Consider the following 23,527-nt stretch of genomic DNA (forward strand, 5'->3'; position numbering starts at 1 on the left):
CTGTGGTGGCTGGAATAAGAATGACCCCCCATAAGCTCATATATTTGAATGCTTAGTTATCAGGGAGTCATCAGGCACTCTTAAAAGGATTAGGCGGTGTGTCCTTGTTGGAGGAGGTATGTCTCTGGGGGTGGGCTTTAGATTTCAAGAACCCAAGCCTGGCCCGGTGTCTTTTTCTCCTCCTGCTGCCTGCATTTCGAGATGTAGAACTCTCAGCTACTTCCAGCACCATGTCTGCCTGTGTGCTGCCACGCTCCCTGCCATGATGGACTAAAATCTCTGACACTGTAAGCAAGCCCCAATAAGATGCTTTCTTTTGTAACAGTTGCCAGGGTCATGGTGTCTCTTCACAGCATTAGAACACCGACTAAGACACCCTCCTCAGACAGAGGAAAGCTGAGCTGCAAAGAAGACTCTGAGACCAGACCAGCTGCCTGGAAGGAGCAGAAACCAGCTGAGCTGCCTGGAAGAGCTTTAGACCAACTGAGGCACCTGGAAAGGACGCTCTCCAACCTGGTGAGCTGCCTGCAGGCTGTGCAGTGTGCTCGGCTTTGTGAACTGTCACCCACGCTGGGGTGGGCTTTGGTGATACCGTTGTCTTTGAGTCATTTCTGTCCCTGCAGGTAACTCCTCATCCATATTCCTGTAAGTAACCCCATAAAACTCACGGTTCACCAAATTGTTCCTTGGTGGTATCTCAACTTTGGTTTGTCATGGGTTCCCTTTCTGGGGTGAGTAGATGTGTGTATTGAATCTCCCCAGGAAAAGTTTGTCACACAATAGCCAAAGATGACCTTGAACTTCTGAAGCTCTGGCCTCTACCTCTTGTGCTAGGACCACAAGCATGTATTATCAGCCCCCTGGTTATGTGGCACTGGGGACTGAAGCCAGGGCTTTGTTCATGCTAGGAAGTAGTCTACCAGCCTAGACTCACCCCCAGCCAGGGGAAGCTTTGTCTTCTATTCACCATCAGATTCCCAAGGAGGCCAGACAGCAGAGTGCTTAGGAACTAGACTGCTGAGATTCAAAGCCAGGCTCTACAATTCCAAGCTACGTGACCTTGGACAAGTCCACTAGTTTCAAGTGACTCAGTTTCCTCATGTACAGGACGGGAGTAATAATAATATTGCCAACTTCCTGGGTCTGTTGGAAAAAGAAAATGAGTTCCTAGTCTCTGAGGAGAGCCATAGAAATACAAGCCACTACTGCTACCTAAAATGATCTCTCTAACACTCTCTGCACATCACAAGTATTTATTGAATAAGTAACCCAGATTGCAAAGATCACTCTTTGGGGCACAGGCTAGATACAGAGGCAGAATTTGCCTAAGGAGTTTAAGAAAGCCTTTATGTTGTCAGGGGAGGGGTTGGGGGGATGTTGAGCCAGAAATCATTTACATTTTAGTCTGAACTTGAGCCTGGACTCTCTGTGTGCAAGCACATGAATTTCTGAGATAACATTTGCAGCTTGTGGTTGTTTAGTTCTTTTGAGACAGGGTCTTGCAGGTAGCCCAGGCTGCCCCAGATGTAGTACATCCTGGCCTCAAACTTGCAAATCAATCCTTTTGCGACCAGTCTGCATTTTGTGAAGGAAGAAAACCCACATCTGTCCCAAATGCAGCTGGAGCCAAGGTATAAGCATAGCGATCTCTAAATATCTCCTAACTAGAAAGATGATATTCCCAGCCAGGACTCCTCAAGGTGGGTCTGAATGAGGTCTCCCATTGTGGAGTGTTGTTCAGAATGTTTTCAGATGAACACAGCTATGGTCAGAACTCCGCCCTCTGGCCTGCCTCTTTAATTCACTCACAGAGACATAACAAGCCCCAGAAGAAAGGCTCAGATATGCTTGCAATTGGAAATGGGTGTTTGGAAGAAACCATTGGGCAGGAACCCCATTCCCGTTCCATTAACCGCTGACTCAGAGCCAGTTGTTTGTAAAAGCCAATATGCAAACTGCTCAGCCTGTGCCTGGCCCCCGCCCCGCGAGGCCCCATTAGCGGCCACTTTCCCAAAAACAGCCCGCCTGCTTTGGAAGGTTCCTTTCTATTCAACCGGAGCAGGGCCCAGCAGCGGCCCGCTTGCCAATCCCTGAGCTCGGAAAGACAAAGGGCCGAGATTGAATTTTCTCAGAGCAGAATCTGAAGATGTTGTTTACTCTAGAATGGTCTGAAGCGCTCGGCCTGAGGGTGCAGCCTCCAGCGGCTCACCGGCCATTAGTCATAACTTAATAAAAGCGTAAATGGTTAGCTGAAGGGCGGGCTGGGAAAGCTCCGAGATTGCCTTAGTTCACCCCAGGAAAAGGGGTTTCTTTCTTTCATTTTATTCTCTAGAAAATGCCATCTGAAATGAGGTCCAAGTGACCAGCAGAAGGCAGATATAAGGATTTGAAAGAGCTGGATTCGAATCCTTCTCTGGTTTTTATTAGCTGTAGGACCTGATGTGGCTTCCTGCAGTTAGGTCCAAAGCGATTCTCTCTGAAATAACAGAGGAGCTGACACTTCTGGTTTCCTCCAGTGTTGTTATTCTTTTGAAGGAATCCCTATTTTGGTCTAGGAGTTAGCTGTCCCTCCTGTGTCCCGGGAGAGATTCCGATGCTCCCCACCTCAGCATTGGGAGGGTCATAAGATACAACTCTAGTCACTGAGCTGTGAGTGGAAGTATTTCTAGGAGTTTCTAGGAATAATTTTCCTCCAGTTAAGACAGAGTCCCAAGGAAGGAAAGTGCCCCCTTCCCATTATCACGGTATCAGGCTATCATATGGAAGTCTGCACGGATATTTTATAGCCAAGAGGTGAGTTAGCCTAAACAAGAAGCTAATATACTGAAGTTGGCAGGAATGAAGGAAAAGAAGGGGTTCTGTTGATAGCCCTGGAACCACCCCTTACTATTGAAACTGGAAAAGTAGATGTTTGCTTGGGGCACAACCTGCCCACTCAATGCACAGGAACCAATATTACATTGAAAGCATAAGTCTGTAATTGATGGCAATTCTACCTCCCCTTTCTCTCCAGGAGGAACAGAATAGCTACAGGGCTTGCTGAACCCTGAAGTTCTATGCCTGGGAACCCAAAGAACCCCAGGAGAGAAACAAGTCTGGAAAAAGGAATGAAGAAAGGTTCTAAAAGTAAAAGAGCGTTGCGGGTGGCACTCAGCTGGTGGGGGTGCTGGCCTGGCACACACGAAGCCCTGAGTTCCAGGTCCAGGGAGAGGAGCACACAGTAACCCCAGCCCTGGGCAAGTGGAGACAAGAGGATCAGAAGTTCAAGACCATACGTTTGAGCCTCTCTGCTTATATTCAGTCCACCGATAAGCATCCCTGGGTGCCTCCTGTGGAGTCTGGAGACCTGCCTCACTCTGCTCCAAGGAGTGGGAGAGACAGGCCAGGGGAACAATGGGATCAGTGTGCTGCACTCCAGGCACCAGATGGGAACCAGAGGAGCTTCTGGGAATGAGGCTGATGCTGAAATCTGGCGGGTGGTCCTAGAAAAAGGGCCATTTGAGTAGGCCTTTGGAACATCTAAATTCTCATCGAGCACTAGTAGACCCCTCAAAACACATATGTGTAAAAATAGGGAGGTTTAGGAAAACAGGGTATGGGTTGAGACAGTGGCCATGATGTCTGAATGCTAGTTTGGAGCGTACACATTCAATGAAGGGGAAACGAGGGAGGGGCAGAGAAGTGGATGGGCCCAGAGTGTTAGAGCTGTGGGCTTAACCATAAGGAGAAGGTAAAACAGAATGCCCCCAATGAACAACATATAAGGGAGTGCCCAAGGCTGCAGGAGGTGCCGGTATCACTGTACAAGTTACTGCTCTCCCACATACGAGAAAGAACGCCTGGAATTTGAAACTAAAAGCAGCGTTATTGCAGTAGCCCAAAATGTAACGCTTAGGGAGAAACCAAACTAAAAGTGAATAGGATTGACATATGGGCAATAGAAACCTCTCAGTTAAAACCATAGGAAGCTATTTCCTTGTTATCGACAAACTGACCCTGAAACTCGCATGCAAAGGCAGCAGAGAGTACTGACGGCAGACTTCAAGACACTAGGAAAGCTATCAGTCAAAACAGGATGGCATTGATAAAAGCTTAATGGCATAGAACAGAGAATTCAGAAACAGACCCAGACTGGGTCTCATGGATCCCTGGCTAGCCTTGAACTTATCATGTAGTTGAAGGTGATCTTGAACTCCTGATCCTCCTGCCTCCACCTCCCTACTGCTGGGATTATAGGTGTGTTCTATCACACTGGGCTTAGGTAGTGCTGGGGATGGAACCCAGGGCTTTGTGCATGCTAGGCAAGCACTCTACCCACTGAACTCCTTCCCAGCAACCTCATTCCTCTCTGTTGAAGACACAAAGGCAATTCCACACAGAAAACACAGTCTTTTTTTTTTTTTTTTGGTTTTTCGAGACAGGGTTTCTCTGTGTAGCTTTGCGCCTTTCCTGGAACTCGCTTTGGAGACCAGGCTGGCCTCGAACTCACAGAGATCCGCCTGGCTCTGCCTCCCGAGTGCTGGGATTAAAGGCGTGCGCCACCACCGCCCGGCTGAAAACACAGTCTTTTAAACAAAGCATCCTGCAGCGATGACTGGATGTCCAGATGTAGAAAAGTCAACGTTTCCCCAAACTTGAAATAACCACAGACCTAAATCTAAAGTATGACGCTATGAGACGCCTCTCTGTCCCCCTCAAAAAAAAAGGGGGGGGGAGCACTGACTTTGGGTGTGGCAATGCATTTTTAAGATAAAACAGTAAGGAAAATCTACAAAAGAAATCTGTTGAACCTTATTAAAACACCTGCTCTCTGAAGGACACGGCTAAAGAATGAGAAGGGGCCGGAGAGATGGCTCGGTGGATAGAGTACTTGTTGTGTACGCATGAGGACCTGAGTGTGATCTCAGCACCCACTCACAATCGGGCACGGTACCACTCGTCTGCTATCCCAGTACCCCATGGGGAGACGGGAAGTAGAGACAGAATTCCCCGGCACTCATGACCAGCTAGCCTGCATACCCAGTGACCAAACAAGCAGATCCTCTGTCAGACAAGGCAGAAAGTGACACCGGAGGCTGTCCTCTGAGCGCCACAGGCACACAGTAGCGTGTGCATGCCTGCGAACACACGTGACTGCACATATACCCATATTAACTCATGTTGCACACACACACACACACACACACACACACACACACACACACACACAGAGAAACTTGGAACAATTCCAACAACAAAATAAAAATTATGTTGGATTATAAGCAAAGGCATAAAATAACTATCCAGGCATCCATAGTGATATAAACAACTGAATAAATTAACAAATGAGGGAGAATTTGATGTAAAATTCCAAATAATTGCTGGGCTTAGTGACACTCACCTTTAGCCCCAGTGCTTGGGAAACACAGGCAGGCAGATCTCCGTGAGTTTGAGGCCAGCCTGGTCTACACAGTGAGTTCCAGGACTGCATAGAGCAGTGGTTCTCAACCTTCCTAGTGTTGAAACCCTGTAGTACAGTTCCTCGTGTTGTACTGACTCCATAAAATGATTTTTGTTGCTACTTCATAACTGCAATTTTGTTTCTGTTATGAATCATAATGTAAATGTAAAATCTGTGTTTTCCAATAGTCTTAGGCGACGCCTATGAAAGAAAGGGTTGTTAAATTCCCCCACAAGGGGGTCATGTCCCACAAGTTGAGAACCACTGATATTAGAGAGCCTCTACCTCCAAAATAAAATAAATAAATAAGTAAATAAATAAATAAAAAAACTGCAGATAACGTAGTCCATCTTTACTGTTCAAACTGGGTCACAATTCCCCACTCCTTAGGTGTGGCCTGAGACAGCCACGTGCCTCGCTCTACAGTATTGTATGGAAAAGAGGGGCAAGGCAAGGCTTTGCACTGGAGCATCCTGACGCGCTGCTGCCTCAGCCACATGACAAGTCAACATTAATAGCCATGTGGCATGTGGATTCCACGTGCTATTGATAGGATGAGGTAAAAATGCTACTTTGCGCCGGGCGGTGGTGGCGCACGCCTTTAATCCCAGCACTCGGGAGGCAGAGCCAGGCGGATCTCTGTGAGTTCGAGGCCAGCCTGGGCTACCAAGTGAGTCCCAGGAAAGGCGCAAAGCTACACAGAGAAACCCTGTCTCGAAAAACCAAAAAAAAAAAAAAAAAAAAAAAAAAAAATGCTACTTTGCCTTTTCTTCTCTAAAGCCCCATCCCAAAGCTTAATGCAGAGAAAGACTTCAGCCACATCCCAGTAGAAGGATAACGTAAAAAACACTTGGCCAGGGGCCAGAGAAATGGCTTACCAGTTAAGAACACTGGCTGCTCTTCTAGAGGACATGGGTTGGAATCCCATCATCCATTTGGTGGTTCACAAGTGTACCAGGCATGGATGTGATGCACAAACATATATGCCAGCAAAATACTCATACACATGGAAGGAAGGAAGGAAGGAAGGAAGGAAGGAAGGAAGGAAGGAAGGAAGGAAGGAAGGAAGAGAGGAAGGAAGGAAGGAAGGAAGGAAGGAAGGAAGGAAGGAAGGAAGGAAGGAAGGAAGGAAGGCAGACAACAGCAAAACCCAAACACTTGGCCGGCTCTCCTCAGAACTGTCAAGGTCACTGAAACCCAGGTCTGCAAAACTCACAGCCAAGAGAATCTTAAGAGAGGAGGGAACTGGGCACAGTGCCCCACATTTGTGGTCCTAGGGCTTGGGAGTGGAGGCAAGAGGATCAAGGGTTCGAGGCCAGCCTCAAACTCATTTTGAGGCCAGCTAGGGATATAGGAAGTCCTGTTTTAAAAAACCAAGACCAGGGCTAGTGAGATGGGTCGACAAGTCAAGGTGTTTGCTGAGTTCAGTCCATAGGACCTACACAGTAGAAGGAGAGAACTCATTCCTGAAAGTTGTCCTCTGACCTCTACATGTGTGCCATGGCAGACATGTACTTCTACACCACACCAAATAAATGTAAAAAGAGAAAGAAAGAAAGAAAGAAAGAAAGAAAGAAAGAAAGAAAGAAAGAAGGAAAGAAAACAACCAAAACCAACCACTATGATGCTGAACTACGATTTTAACAAACATACTGTACTTAATAATGTAAGATATCAGTAAGTGTGGGATCTAGAGATGGGGTATGAGGAAACTATATCTCTGCAATTCTTCTGTGACTCTAAAACTATGCCAAAAGAATATTTTAAAAAGTTAATATAAATTTACTGCTTGTCCTGGTTGGTTTTATGTCAGCTTGACATAATCTGAAAGGAGGGAACCTCAGTTGAGAAAATATCTCTGTAAGATTTAACTGTAGGGCATTTTATTAATTAGTGATTGATGGGGGAAGGCCCAGCCCATTGTGGGTGGTGCCACCCCTGAGCTGGTGGTCCTGGGTTCTATAAGAAAGTAGGCTGAGCAAGCCAGTAAGCAGCACCCCTCCATGGCCTCTGCATCAGCTCCTGTCCAGGATTCTGCCCTGTTTGAGTTCCTGAACTGACTTTCTTTGATGACAAACAGTGATGTGAAAGTGTAAGCCAAATAAACCCTTTCCTCCCCAAGTTGCTTTGGTCATGGTGTTCCATCATAGCAACAGAGACCTTAAGACACTACTGTTGTAGAAAAATAAACGCCATTCATGGGAGGAGGGTAGAAAGAAATCCATAATTTTAGGGAGCACGTAGGTTTCTTCCTTTTCCCAGGAAGATGGTGATTTCTTTATCTTGAACAGAGTTTTCTAGACACATCTGTACAGAAACAAAACACCAAGTTCATCACAAAGTCTCACAACAAGGGCTACGCTCATTATGATCCAAGAGTCCAAGAAGCCAGCAAGAAAGTCCAGGGCTGTGATGGTCTGGCTTCACTGTCAACTTGACTGGATTTAAAATCACCATAGAGACACGGGTGTGTCTCTATGGGAGTGTTTCCATAAAGGTTTAACTGAGGAGGGAACATCCACCCTGGCTGTTGGCAGCACCATCCCACGGGCTGTGGACACAGACTGAATACGAAGGAAAAGGGGAGCTGAGTACCAGCACTCATCTCTCTGTCCTCACACTCAGTGCGACCAGCGTCCTCACGCTCAAGCTGCCAAGGCGTCCCTGCCATGATGGACAGTATCTTCAACTATGAGCCAAAGCGCTTCCTTCTTTGAGTTGTGTCTGCCAGGTATTCTGTCACAACAAGAGAGAATAAAGCAACCAATACAAAGGCTTCGAGGAGGACGAAGAGCCTCCTCATTGCTGAAGGATGCTTAAGGGACTATTTTCACTTTCCAGGAAAGGGGTGGGTCTCACCAGTGGATCTACTACTGAAGGCTCAGGGTTTGCTCCCATCTCCCCAAACCCAAGTTGTATTTTATATTCGCAGCCCCTGATATACAGTCTTTGTGTCCAGAGTTTCTGGGCTGGTTTTCAGTTGCAGCAAAAGCCCGTTACTAGAAACATGGCAGCTTACAGCAAGAGGTGTAGGTTAGAAGCCCAATGTGGGTCTCACTGGTTTAAAGTGGAGACATCAGCTGGGCTGCATCCTTCCGTGGGCTTCTAAGGAAACTCTGTGTTCTTATCTCTTTGTCCACATTCCTTGTCTCTTGGTTCCTCTTAGCCATCTCCAAAGCCAGTACTGGGCGGAGCGGGTAAGTTTTCCTGTTGTATCTCTCCGACCCTTTTTTTCTGTCTCTCTTGTCCACTTTCAGTACCTTGTGCTCACACTAGGTCAACCTGGGTAATCCAGCATGGACTCCCCCCAAATCCTACCCACAACCTTTATTCCCTTGTGTCATATAAAGTACTCCGTTTGAAGATTTTCTGGAGTTGTGGCTTCGGTATCTCTGGAAAGACCATAATGTCTACAATGGCTTTTTCCATGGACTGTGGAATTCTCTTTTCCTCTTGCTCTTCCTTCCAACATATGGGTTCACTTCCCTTCTCGAGAGATTGCCAAAAGAAATGCAAAGCCCTGATGCTGCCCACCCGGTCCCTCAAACAAGGGAAGCTCTATTCCTTTCAACAAAAAATGATCCTTGTTTCCAAAGCTATCATAGATGAGGCAGGAGCCAGTCCTTGGTGGCCGCAACACAAGGCCAGAGTCAAATCACATGTTCTTATACTCTCTACAGATATTTAGTCTCACATACACACACGCACGCATGCACGCATGCACACACGCACACACACACCCTGAGGGTGGGGAAAGCAGAGAGAGAGAGGCTGGCACTATGATGGGAAGGGATGGAAGGATCCATAGTCCTGCATCTTAAAAATTTCCACCAGTTTTTAATTTGGTAGGCTTTATAGCTGCTGCAGAGTTGGAAGGTAGCCAAACAGTGACCCTGGGCATGATTTTATTGTTCTGCCCAGCACGTGGTACAGCTGCCCTCCAATTGCTAGCAAGCTCAGGGAGAGAGCGGGCAGAACTACTGTTTGGCTCCAGGCAGTCAAAAATGTGAATGGAAACATTTGCTGAGGTCTTAAGTAAGCCATGAGAGTTCAATTTAAACAGGACACGGCAAGTGGGGCTCAGTGGAACAACACATCAGTAGGCTTTGTTTCTTTCATGCAATGACTTGTTGCCTTTTTAGAGGGAGAACCATACCGCTGCCTTGACCATAAAGTCTACTGAGGGCTGGTGAAATAGCTCAGCAGGTAAAAGTGATTGCTGTAAGCCTGATGACCCGAGTTCAATTCCCAGGACACACAGAGTGGAAAGAGAGAAGCAACTCCAGCAAGCTGTCCTCTGATTTCTACACACACACACACACACACACACACACACACACACACACACACACACAATTTAAAAACTTCTTAAAGCCTAATCCTATGCAAGCAGATGGTTGGGTGATGTTCTGGGTGCATATTAAGGTGAGGTATCACATCACTGTGGATAGGTGTGAGTCTGGGTATGTTCACACACCCCAAGCTTTGAGAAGAATGCAGAATTTAATCTAGCAAGCTGGCTAACTATATGTCCAGTGATCTGTCTAGTCAGTAGAACTGATCCTGCTTATCTCCCTGGCTCCTAGGCATAGAGGGGGCCCCTCTGGTACCAGGAGCCATGAGTGCATTGGCAGATGAGCCCCAGATTGCCGGAGCTGGCCAATTCCTATGGTGGCTCTCAGATTCTAGCAAAACACCAGGGATCCAATCCTCACACTTAGCTTGGGTGATGCTTCTCTGGGAGGGTGTTTGTTCTAGTTTCTGTTGCCGTGGTTAAATACCTTGACAAAAGGCAACACAGGGAAGAAAGGGCTCACAACTCCAGATTATAGTCCATTAATGGGAAAAGTCAAGACAGGAACTTAAATATCATACCTTCAGTCAGGAGCAGAAAGACAGTCACTACATAGAGGCCTGCGTGTTTCACTTTTATATCTAGGACCAACTGCCTAGGAATGGTGCCACCCACAATGAGCTGTCTTCTTACATAAATTAGCAACCAGGCCAGTCCTCTACAAACATCCCCATAAGTCAACCTGTCATAGATTAGACAATTCCCCATTTAAACTCTCTTTCCAGGTGATTCTAGGCTGTGTCAAGTAGACAGTTAAAACAAACTAACACAGAGACGCTGTGTTCAGTGCAACACACCAAATCCCCCAGGTAGTTCTGACACAATCCCGAAGGTACAGGGCATGGCTGGGGTATAGGGAACCATGGGGGTGTGTTGGGGACCTGCTACTTGCTTTATCTTTGTGCAGTCCTTGGATTAAGCTTCCTTTCTGCAGCTCATTTTCTGTGAATCTTTCACCTTCAACATCCATAACCTTGTTGTTTATTAATTCTGACAGATGTCACTTATTAGTGCAATGGCTCTGCTTAAGAAGCTGCACATCAGCTACTCAACCTCTCGGAGCAAATGACAACTGGGTGTGGCTGTGGGCAGACATGGATGCTGTTTTCCGATTGGGTCCGTTTGCTCATGAGCCAAAACAGGATTTGTCTGAGCATCAGCTAGAGTTTATTTGGAGGGAACACCACGTGTGGAAGCTCAGTCTGTGTGAACCATAAGATGACGAACAAATCACTTATACTTCCCTTGGACCAGGCACATAGGCATGGCTTATATGTGCCTGTGCAACACACTCACGCACACAGCTCATTTAATATTCATAATAATTCCCCACCATGCAGAAAGCAAGATAAGACCCAGAGAGGTTATTTTACCTGACCAAAGTCACTAGAAAGTAAAGCTTGGATTTGATGCCAGGCCAACTAGTTCAAGAGTTCACATCCTCAATACCATGCTGTACAGGCCCAACTCCATCAAACAACCTTTTTATATGAAACTGTGTGGTTCATTGGATGAAGTAGATGGAATATTCCCCAAACACAAATGTGTACCTCTGAAAAAAAAAAGCCTGAAAATATATACCATGCCATTTTGTAGGCTGCATTTGTTAGGAACATAAATGTAGGACATAGTAATGTCATTACTCCAGCTTTCTCCTGCAAAACCAAAGGTTCTTTATTTGGAATAACTGCAAATGTTGTGTTTAAGGGTCTTTAGTCACTTTTATTTTATGTGTATGAGTGATATATCTGCATGTATGTGTGTGTGTATCACCTGCATGCCTGATGCCTTCAGAGGTCAGGAAAAAAGCATTGGATGTCCTTGAACTGAAGTTATGGATGGTGTGATCCACCACGTGGGAGCTGGGGACTGAACCTGGGTCCTCTGCCAAGAGCATCAAGTGCTCTTAACCGCTCAGCCATCTCTCCGGCCCCTATTTTGCATATATACTCATTTAAGAGAACTTGGAAAATACAAAAACCAGGGTGTGTGAGATGGCTCAGTGGATAAACGTGCTTGCCACCAAACCCTACGACCTGAATTTGATCCTCAAGACCCATCTGGTAGAAGGAAAGAAGGGACTTCTGCTTGCTATCTTCTGACCCCCGCCCCACAGGTAACTATGCTACCAGTACATATACACACCCCAAAGCAAGCAAACAAAACCCAATTAAAATGTATTTAAATTTGCTGGAAAAGAAAGAAAGAAAAGTAAGAGGTGATGAAGTCCTGTCACTTAGTGAAAATTTCTGGGACATGCTATAACTTCTTACAATCTTTCCCAGGCCTCACTCACATACGACTTAACCATTTTGTAGCTGCTGGACATTTAGGGGGTTCCCAGATTTGGGGGAGCAGCAGCAGGGTCTGTCAACTGAGATGAGTGAGCTCAGTTGACACAATGCTTACCTGATATGCATGAGATCCTATGTTTGACCCCCAGCACCGCAGAAGCCAGGCCTAGGGGTACATATCTGTAATCCTAACACTCAGGGGGTGTAGGCACAACATTCAAACATTGCCATCCTTGACTACATATTGAGTTTGAGGTCAGCCTAGGCTACATGAGACCCTGATGTGGAAGGGTGTGTGTGTGCTGGACCAAGGACTCCAAGAGGTGATAATCTCCTTCCTCATATGTGGTAGTTTATCCTTGCTGGACAGCAGTGAATTAATCCCATGGGAAGCTGTTGGGATTAAGAGGGAGACAAGGACCTTGTAGGAAGTACCTCTCAGAGATTTTCTGTCAGTTAAGTTCCCCACCCCAACTGTCTCCACATTTTCAGGCCATACTAGGCACAGGCTATGGGACTCCAGAAGCTAGACCCTGGCCAGAAAAGTGGAGGAGTTTAATTACACTGGACCTACACTGTCTCCTACAGCTGGGCCAACATAGAGGTGGCTATGGGAAGCTGTGAGGTACAAACTTCTGTTGTACCCATGGAAGGCTCAAGACCTCTCACCCCAGAGAGAAACCCCAGGAGATTGGCAGGAGATAAAGAGTATATTTTTAGGAAGAAATCTGAGGACACTTTTTCTTTTTCCTCCAAGGACAGAGCAATAAAGAACAGACTGGACCTGAAGCAGAACCCTGGTCTTTGTATTGTGACACTAGGCCTATGCCATTTCTTAGTCCTAGCTTCATGACATGACCACACGGGAGCTTCTGAGGGTGTCCTGACCTTACCTAGGCTGATCTGAGAGAATGTCAAATCTCACTGAGCAGGCAGCTTGCTCTCATCAGAGTCCTACAGCCTCAGAGCCTCTTGAGGAAGCTTTTGAGGGTGAGGAGAGAGACCAGGCCCTGTGTGGGCTACTTCCCAAATATTAGTTTCCCCTTTACAACCCTCTGGGAACAAAGCTGAAGTTCGGAGCTAGTTCAGCCCATTGTCACAACCACAGAGCCACAGAAAGGGGACGAACCCTCTGTCTGATGGAACAATAAATGGTGTGTATGATAGTTTTATACACACACACACACACACACACACACACACACACACACACAAGAAAAGTTACCTTTAATTATAAACCTGACCCAACTGACATTCAGTTGGGAGAAGAGTCTCAATGAGAGACTGTGTATGTTGGGTTGACCGTGGGTATGTTTGTGTGAGACTGTCTTAAGTTAATTGATGGGGGAAAACTCAGCCCACTGTGGGCAGCATCATTCCTTAGGCAAGGATTCTTACACTGTGCAAGAGTGGAGAAATCTAACTGACCACGAGCATGCAAGCTATCATGGGTGCATTTATTTGTCTTTGTTCTTGACTGTGAGTGTGATGTGATTAGTTGCTTTAAGTTCCTGCTGCCTTGACTATTCCACAACCATGGACCTTAACTGCAATTCTGAAAAGAAAATAAACCCTTTCTCCCCTAAGTTGCTTTTTGTCTGGGTATTTTTTATTATAGGGACAGAAATGAAACTAGAACAGGAGGTACTGAATACCTGCTCACTCCTTTCTCCCACCCCCAATGGATGTGCACTGTGATGCACATTTCTCCAGGAGAGAATAAGCCCTTGGCCTGGAAGCTCACAACCACACACACTCCAAGACTAGGGCACCAAGGGCTGACTTGGAAGAGCTCCAAGTGGTAGGAGAACACCAGGGTGTCCAGAAAGGACCAGATGGGAAAGAAGAACAGATCTGATGATAAAGATGGCATCAGGTCTTTTTGTTCTCAGAGGTCTGTTTTCTGTTCATCTCACCCAGCAGTGTGCAATTACACACCTGTGTGCATATCTGAAGAACACATGTATCCCTTGTGATTCTAAAAGGTCCAAGAATTGCCCATCAGCTTCTGCCAGCATCCGACACACAATGAACACTCGACATGCATTTACTGAATGAGTGAACAGGATGGCAACGTGGGCCCCTGGGCTGTTCCTCCCTTCCAGCAGAGACCCACAGCCAAATAATCAGCTCTACTTTTTACATTAGAGTCAGCATTAATCCCTGGAAGGTCTGGGCTTCCAGAAGGGACCGGAAAAGATGGAGGATCAAGGCACCCATGAAGGAGCAGAGTTGGTAATATGTGTTTGTCCAGAACATGGACGTTCAGGAAATTTGGTGTGAGGCAATTATGTTTATCATTAGACCTCCTCAGTGCTAAAGTCCTGTCCAGATCTGGAAATTCATGGAGCATGGCACCAGAAATGGCACAGGCTGCCAATCTCTGCACCATGAGAGCCATCACAGCTCCCTGGTTATTTATCTTTTTCGAAACCAACAGCCCATGTTGACAGCAAATCTGTACAGAAAAATCTATTAAAAGAAATTGTAGTGAGTGGAGCTGCTTTAACTGTCTGCCATTCTGCTGATTGCGGGCCCTGCACCTCCCCTGAGCCTGCCTTCTGTACAACCTTCCATTTGACTCCATTCAGTGGATAATTATTGGGTCTCAACTCTGAGCAAGGCGATGCACTGGGAACCTCATTCCAGTAGCATCTCCCAAGCACAGAGCATGATTTAACTTAGAGGCAGAAACGAGCATATACAACAGAAGTTCAGTGCAGCAAAGACCATAGGACGTTAATTACATTACAAAGACCATTTCAAAGCAACTTATGTTGAACCTGTGTGAGCCAGCAAGGGATAGCTAGTACCATGCATTATATGTCCATTTAAACACACATTTAGCAGCTATGATGAGCAATGTTTCCAGGCCACAGTGATGGTCAATCTTGACTGTCCACTTGACTAGATTTACAATCACCCTGGAAACAGTCCTCTGGTTATATCTATAAGTGTATTTCCAGAAAGGCTTAACTGAGAAGACCCACCCTAAATGTGGTGGCACAATCTCATGGATTAGGGCACCCGAGTGAATGAAAAGGAGAGACTGAGTTGAGCATCAGCATTCTCTCACTGCTTCCGGGATGCAGATGAAATGCTCCTATCATGCTCTGCCTTCCCAGCTATGAAGGACTGTAGCTCAAGTCATGAGTCAAAGGAAACTTTTCCTTCCTTAAGATGCTTTGTCATAGCACCAAAAAAAAAAAAAAAAAAAAAAAAAAAAAAAAAAGTAATTCATGTAGCTTCATGCTAGGTTCTAGAGTGAGGAGAACAAGGGAGAAACTGCCCTCGCTCACATGGAAGTGAGAATTAGAGAGAGCATCTCAAAGGAGGCACTTCAGTGGCTTCAGGATTCAGTAGGGGTTGGGGAGACAAGAAGACAGCAGGCTAGAGGCTGGTACAACTGTGGGTGTCATGACAGAGCGAAGTCAAGGCCACACTAGCCAGAACAAGCAACGTGTGGGTTTAACCCTGAAAACACCTGCCAGCCCCTTGATAAGAAAAAAGTTTCCAAAGTTTGTAGGGCGACTCTGAAAAGGTTCTTCAGGGGCAGGGGCACAGCTCTATTGGTACATTTCTAGCCACACAAGGACGAGAATCAGTGTTTGCTCTTCAGCTTTCTCATCAAAAGCTTGCAGGGTGGCTTGCACTTGTAATTCCAATGCCAGAGGAGTGTAGACAGGTGGATCCCTGGGGCCTGCGGACTGGCCAGCCAACCCGGCTGAGTCACGAGTTCCAGGCAAGCCAAGAACCTTCTCAAATAAAAAAGCAAGGTGGGGAGTTATTGAAGCGCAAGCCAAGACTGACCCCTGGCCTCTGAATGCACCTGCACCTGCACACACAGACATACACAGACACATACACACACACACAGACACACACAGACACACTCACACACACAGACACACACAGGGGAGGAGTGGGGAGCCTCCCCAGGGAATCCAGCCAAGCAGAAGCCTACTCTAGGACACATGCTACCATGATAAGGTAGCCTGAGTTAGCATGAGCTTTGGAGATGGGCAGACCCTGGATGAATCCCAGTACAGCCTCTTGCTTTTCCTCCTTTCCAAAATGGGAATCATATTGCTTAGCTCAAAGGCCGGTAACAAGCTCTGATGACATAATGCGCATAAAATGCCCAGCACAGCAGGACTTGCCTTCCTGAGCACTCAGTAACTGCTCATTTGCCCTTTCACCACCTCTCCTCAGTGTGTGCCTAGGAATGGGTGACCACTGGGAGAGAGACAGAGGGGCTTGCCAGAGATGATCTAACGGGCTAAGAATGACTGGGAGAGCTAACTGAGTTCTAAAACCAAGTGAGAGGAGACTCTAAGGAATGACCTAGCCCCTTGTCTTGGGTGGAGAGCGACAGGATGATGAAAGAAAGAGCAGGCTCACACAAAGCTCTGCAATGCAAAAGGATGCTCTGGGGCAGGCAGCACAGTGGAGTCCCCAGACATGGAGGGGAAGGGTCATATGACCGCTGCCATCGAGTCTGGAGGGAGGATGCTCAAAGAAGAAGAAGACAGTATAGTGAAGGCAGAGGGGAGACAGCTGAGGTGGTTGTCGTGGAAGCTGGTACTGCCACTACTGGTGGCCTTGGTTTGGCTGAATTTTCAGAAGTGGGGAAAATGATATCCCATAGCCACAGTACCTGGGCCATGGTATCTCAAGACCAATGTCACTGAAAGAAGAGGTTGACTATATAGGTCTGAACATATTCAGAACAAAGGAGCTATGGGTTGAGCCTGGGTCATCTGACCTCCAGAAGCCCATCAGCTGTGGGCTTCTACCAGCTACTGGACCAGTCAGGCTTCAGCTGGCCAGAGGCAGAAAGCTAAACATCAACAAAGACAGACACAGCAATGGACTGAAACTCATCAACTGCGTGTAAGTCCATGGATTAATAACAGTACTCCAGAACCAGGGAGGTAGCTAGTTGGGAAAGTGCCTGCTGCACAAGCATGTGGACCCAAGTTCAATCCCCGGCACTCATGTAAAAATCCAGGTGTGGCAACTAGCTCTTGGGATCCCAATGTTAGGCGGAGACAAGAGGAGGTGGGGCTCACGGGCCAGCCAGCCCCAGTAGGTCAGTAAGTCCGAGGTCTCAGTGAGAGAGACCCTGTCTCAAAAAAGGACAATGTTGGGGGCTCTATCTCCAGCTCTGGAAAGATTACAAGTCATTTCATCTAACCAGTGATGTTTCAATGCCCTGACAGATCAGTTATCTAAGTAGTAACACCAATGGCTCTCCACATCACACAGAGAGGCAATGGGGAGTTAAAGTTTCCCAGCCTCCCTCTGTGGGAAGCGCAGGGGCCAGAGGAATAGGTTCAACCACACCACCACCATCCCGTTAGCAGAGTCCAAACCACTAGAAATTCTGTACGTTTCTCCAGAAAAGACACCGCAAAGACTCAAAAGAGCATCAACGTGGATTCACTAATTCCAACACAGTTTAGGTTGTTGTCTTAAGTATGGATTCCAGCATGCTATAAAAGAAATTACTAAATAATCAAGATTTGGAAAATGAAAAGCTGAAAATGATAAGAAATTGATTTTTCCCCTATATAATTTTTAAATAAAAAATCCTTCGATAATGAAATGCATTACTTTGTATGGTACCCTGAAATATAAAATTTAAGCACTGAAAAACTATACTTAAATGATAAAAATTTAAATCTTTATGCATAAGAGCTATATATGAAATATATTTTGGGCATTTATTATATATCTGGGATTTAATCCAAACTAACTTTCCAGTGGAGACGGGAGACTAGACAAGAAATATCAAGATCAAGATTGATCACTGGTGAATTGATTGACAGATTTATTTTGGGGAAAATCACACTATTCTTTCTACCTTCATGTGAGTTACAAGTTTTACATTGTCAGCTGCTTTTGTTTTTTTAGAATTTCTAAATTAAAAAAAAAATGTTTCGTTTTTTTGAGAAAAAGTCTTATTATATAACTGAGACTAGCCTCAAAGTCTTCGCCATTTCCCACCTCAACTTTCCCAGTGCTGGGATTATAGGCATATGTCATCATACCTGGGTCTTTTTTTTTTTTTTTTTCTTTTAATGGTACTTTGGGATGATGAGCAGAAGCTTATTTTAATAACTAAGGAGGCAGATGAGAGCAAAGCCTCTTGCCATGCTCAAGACAATGGCAAGCTGGAAAAGAGAACAGGGGAGGTGGCTCAGCGTGAGGACTAGGGTTCGGAGCCCCAGGACTCATGTAAGTACCAGGTGGCATCTCAGCCCGTACGTAATCCCAATGCTCGAGAGGCCGAGAAGGGGGCTTCCTGGAGCAAACAATCTAGCTACACTAGACAAACTGGTGAGCTATGAGTTCAAGTGAGGGACACTGCCTCCACAGTGAGTTGGAAAGCAATCAGAGAAGACACTCAATGCCTTTGGGTGTGTTGTGCACCCACAACATACCTGCACACACGTACCACCCCAAAAAGAAAACCAACTAATATAGCAAGCACCAATGGTAATCTTCATATATAGTGACTTCCCAAATGTATAATAAAAGCCCCTCAATGTCTTTAATGGAAGTTAAAAAATACATCAAACGTAATTTAAAGTTTAAAAAGTTTTAAAGTTCTTGGATTTATTTATTCATTTGTGTGAGTGTGTACGTGCGTGCATGTGTGTATGCATGTACACGTTATGTGGGTAGATGTCAGATGACAACTTGTAGGAGCTGGTTCTATCCTCCCATTCATGTAGTTCCAGGGATGAAACTCAGGTCATCGAGTCTGGCAGCCAACCCATCCCACCAGCCCAAGTGCAATCTTTATGAAGAAAGAAATTACAGATAACCGGCAAAGATTCCAGAACTACTTTTCCCTGGTCTCTAAGGATACATTGGGGAAACAGCAGTACCTATCAGTGGTGGTGTAGACCCTCTCACCACCCTCCTTCCCTGTGTGTCTGGCCCAGGGCTATCCCAACCCCAGGGTGACCTGTCCTGCTTAGGGACCTCCAAAACTTAATTGTGGACTCTACACCTCCTGACTCCACTACCTTCCCCCTAAGCAGTCGCTCTCTGGTTGGGACTTTCAGCACAAGTGGTTTACTGGAGGGGTGAATGGTGACTGCATACATGGTGGAATTCATCAATGATGGAAGCAAAATGCCCCCCCCCCCACCAAGGGAGCCAGGATTCTCCTATACATCTTTAAAGGGTCCAGGAAGACCCACTGGGTTTTCATTCACCATGTTCTTCTAGAACTTGGGTCAAGAAGCTCCAACTGATGCAACCTATCAAACGTCCTAGGAGGCATCTCAGCCCAGCCACAGACCCACATGTGAATTTTTAAGTCCCGTTTTATCCACAGATGGAAGCTGAGTGGGAAATCTTGCCAACAACCCTGCACACCCATCAATCAAACCCACAGCACCTATTGGGACTGAGTCATTCCAAACCAGGTGGGAGAATCTGATCATGAGCTCCTAAGCATGAGATCCTGATGTTCTTCATGCTTGTGCCACCAGAGACAACCATGACACTCTCTCTGCAGCAGCTGTGGGGGAGAACTGGTAGACAGATCCTGGGAAAAGCAGTTAGCAGGGGCAGCTCACGGCGGGCGGCACACATTTCTCTGTGCACTGCCAAAGTCTACACTTATTTTGGGAGCAGAGAACAAACAGCCAAAGGTCCAATTAGGTACCGCTTTCCTTGCCTAAGTCCTACCCGTCTTACTTGTCTGTTTATATCCTTCCCTTCCCGTCCCTATTATCTCTAACACAGTCAGTCTAACCACCTCAGACGGACAGCCCTGTGTGTACATATATGCATGACCTTCAAAAGCAAGGTCCTCATCTCAGAAACCCAAATACCAGGAGCTGGCCAACGCACACCCGACACAGATTTACCCCCACCTTCGCATGTTCAACTCTGCCCATGTTTGGTCCTACCTTTAGGGCACAGTGCCCCGCAGCCCATGGTCTAAGCCTGCAGCCACAATCATTGTCTCTTCTGTCCAGCTGCCCTCTCTCTGTGGGGTCCCCTGTGCCTGCTTTCAGGACAGTCTTCAGATGTGTGGAGATCTGCAAAGCTATAGACAGGATCCTTCCTACCGTTTCCTGAGGATGCTGCTGCTCGCCTGGTACAACCCAGAGCCCAGCATCGGCTGAGCACAAGTGGCTGCCTATATAATTTAATATGATGCCACTTGAGACTTGTGGATCTGCTGAAGAGCAAGCAGGATTCTGTCTCCTGCCTCTTGGCAACCGAGATGTGGACTGCCTGTTTGTTTCTGCTCTGTTGGGTATATACCTCAAGTGATGGGTAGAGGCACCAGTAGGAGCGTTGCCCTTTTCCAGGGGTCAATGCTGGGGGCCACTTCAAAAAGCATCTTCTGAACTTTCTGAGCCCCTTACAGACTAGAAGTTGTGATTATAGGCAGAAGCAAGGTGGAGGTACACCTGGATGACCCCAGCCAGCCCTGGACACGCGGTGGCCATGTGGCACACCCTCCCCACACACCAAGTGTTCTCCCAATAGTTATGTGGGTGCTGCCCTACCAGGAGAAAAAGCCTAAGCTTATGGAGAGGACAATGAAGGCTACAGAATAACCACAGAAACATTTGTAAGTTCAGACTTGTGTTAAGGAAAAGAAATCCCTCTTGGCTTTAAATCTGTCACTGGTTCATAGAGTTTGCTGGTTGCTTGGTTTGAAGCAAAGCCCTTCCAGGAGAGGCGGGCCTGGACCACTCACTGGGTTACTGGTGTTGGTGCTGAGCTAACACCAGCGGAGGTCAGCTGACTCAGAGACCAGTTCACCTGAGCTCTAACGGCACACTGTGGGGTCTCAGGACTTGTTCCCAAGTCGTCTGGATCACGTAAGCAGGGTGTAGCAGAGATGACCACCACTAAGGTCTGTCCTTTGGGGCCCTACAAAGGTCTCCCTGCCCTAGGCATGGGGACAGACTGAGCAAGGGGATGAAAATGGTCTTGCTCGTGAGAGCTCAGAAGGGCTTCTGGATAGAAGGAGCTGTCTCCTGAGGCCAGCAGAGGACTCTCCTTTCTTGTAGCATCTGATCCTGAAGGCCAAGGTATGGACTGTTCTCGAAGAAAGCGTATCTTCTGAGATCTGGGTACTTTTCCCATCCATATAAAGGGAAAGGTTAGGTCCGAAGGATCTGATTCCTAGCATCCTCCTCTCTGGCGGGTTTGTTGTTCAGGATGATGGATGAGGGTTTCGTTTTGTTGAACTGGGGTGGAAGAGGATGGGGGGGGGTGACATGGGGCTATCTCCGGTTGTAATTTCTCCCTTTTGGAAAAAGATAGAACTCCAAGTCCTCAGTGACCCTCTAGAAACCCTAGAAAGAGAAATTATGGGATAGAGTGTCTATACTACCCATGGTCAGTTGACAAAGGGCACATGTCATACCTGCCAAATCCATGATCAGAATATCATACAATATAATCATATTATTCAAACTAGCTAGTAGCTAAAAGATACAATCTATGCAAATTTACCTAATGGTCCTTAATTAAAAGATTATATGACCAGCATTAAACTGTGCCCCTCACATACATTATCCTACTTAATCTACAGGACAGAGAATCTCCAAAAGTGAGTTTATTCATCCCTACTGCTTAATGTATTATTGTATGGGAAAGACAAACCTAGAGATTGCACTGTAGGACTGAGCTAAAAGGTTCTGATTTGCAGCAAAGGAAATTTAATTAAAGCATGTAATGTCAATTACTGTCATTCATAATCTTATTAGACCTCCCCAGAAATAATACAGATATCAAAGTCTAGCGTTACCTACGTGTTTGATGTAAATAGGATAAAATTATCTAGGTTCTGAAAATATCCAGATATCAGACAGGGGAAAAAGGGTCTATCTAGTCTCATGTGTCATCAAATTTCATTAAGCAGGAACATGGACATCCACCTCCCTAGAAGAGCATGTTGTAGAAACTTGAACCTGCCTGGAAACCTAGGAGTTTTACATGTGTTTGGAACCACTCAAGATCAGAGGCCTTGTTTGTTCTGATAAAGTCCAAGAGGAGATTCAAACACCTCCGTAGGCTCAACCCGGATTAGGGGGTGGCTAGGACAATTCTCTCATGAGCAGCTTTGAGGGCCCATGGAATGAAGGAACCATAGGAAACCACCCAAGCAAAGAAAACATGACACATTGGCCAAGTCACTGCCAGGCCTCCACTGGTCTCTCTAAGGATGCCCAATAACCAGCTACTTCCTTCTCGGCTCTCCTCATCATACAGTGTGCCCGCACTGCTGCCAGACTGGAGACGAGCAGGGGGTTCGCTGCCAGCATGGGGAAGCAGCAAGGCTTGTGCCTTCCTGGGATCACAGTGCGGTGGGGGAGACTGACCATCATTTTCAATGGTACCAGCTCATCAACATAAGCCAAGTTCCAGTAGATCTTACTTTCTGTGTGTCTTACATGGATATTAGAGCGTATCTATTCCACAAGGTTCCAGCAAAGACAAAAGAGGTGAGCATGCCCAAAGCTCTTGACTGAACAAAAATTACAGGGCTGGGGATATGACTCAGCTGGCAAAGTGCTTGCCTCTCAAGTATGCGGACCTGAGTTCAGATCCCCAGCCCCCCCGCACAGAAAAAGCCAGGCACGGTGGCACGCATCTGTAATCCCAGGGAGAGGTAAGTGGAGACAAGTAGATCCTGAGAGCTCACTGCCCTGCCATCCAGACAAATGGGTGAGCCTCAGGCTCAGAGAGAGACTGTCTCAAAGACAAGTGGCGAGGGACTGGGGAGATGTCTCCATGGCTAAGGGTGCATAGTCCTCTCACAGAAGACCCGAGTTTGGTTCCCAGCCCCTACATCAGGTGGCTCACCAACCACCCTAACTCCAGGTCCAGGGGGATCGGATATGTCTGACCTCCAAGGGCACCTGTATGTGTACATATCCACATACAGACACACATGGATACCTGTAATGTCAAAGAAAATAAATCTTTAAAAATATAGTGAAGGGAGACTGAGGAGGATACCTGATGTTGACCCCTGGCCTCCACACACATGCACACCCAAGTATCCACATCTTTACATACACAGCACATACACACACATGCACACACAGGTATCCACATCTTTACATACACTGCACATACACACACATGCACACACAGGTATCCACATCTTTACATACACTGCACACACACACACACACACATATATACACACTTTAAAAGTCAATATGAATTCTGCCCTTTTACCAATCTAATTATGGAGGAATATTCTCACCAGCTACTGGTTTGTGTGGATTAGGCCAAGTTACTTTACTTTCTCAAATCTTGCCTTTCTTGGGTTCCATACTATTCAGTTTTAGTAAAATAAGATGACAATGATCTCTTATAAGCAAGTGAATATGCAGAAATTATGGCTCAGAGACATATCTAGCATGTTAGCTGATAGTGGAGATT

The 23,527-nt window shown here is 46.4% G+C and overlaps 1 protein-coding gene across 3 annotated transcripts in view; it reads right to left on the reverse strand.

The window, feature by feature from the left end:
- Parva (parvin alpha) overlaps positions 1-23,527 on the reverse strand; it is a 155,579-nt gene that overhangs the window by 49,636 nt on the left and 82,416 nt on the right. The window contains exon 1 of one of the 3 annotated variants that reach the window (XM_052762984.1): positions 20,020-20,062. The exons of the other annotated variants lie outside the window; for them this stretch is intronic. Within the exon in view, the coding sequence (XP_052618944.1) occupies positions 20,020-20,047 (28 nt within the window). The 5' untranslated portion in view covers positions 20,048-20,062. Of the gene's footprint in view, positions 1-20,019; positions 20,063-23,527 lie in introns of those variants that run through there. 3 annotated transcript variants of the gene reach the window in all.

Source organism: Peromyscus californicus, unplaced genomic scaffold (assembly GCF_007827085.1).
Source record: "Peromyscus californicus insignis strain IS unplaced genomic scaffold, ASM782708v3 Scaffold_4__1_contigs__length_199733344, whole genome shotgun sequence".
NCBI classification, from domain to species: domain Eukaryota; kingdom Metazoa; phylum Chordata; class Mammalia; order Rodentia; family Cricetidae; genus Peromyscus; species Peromyscus californicus.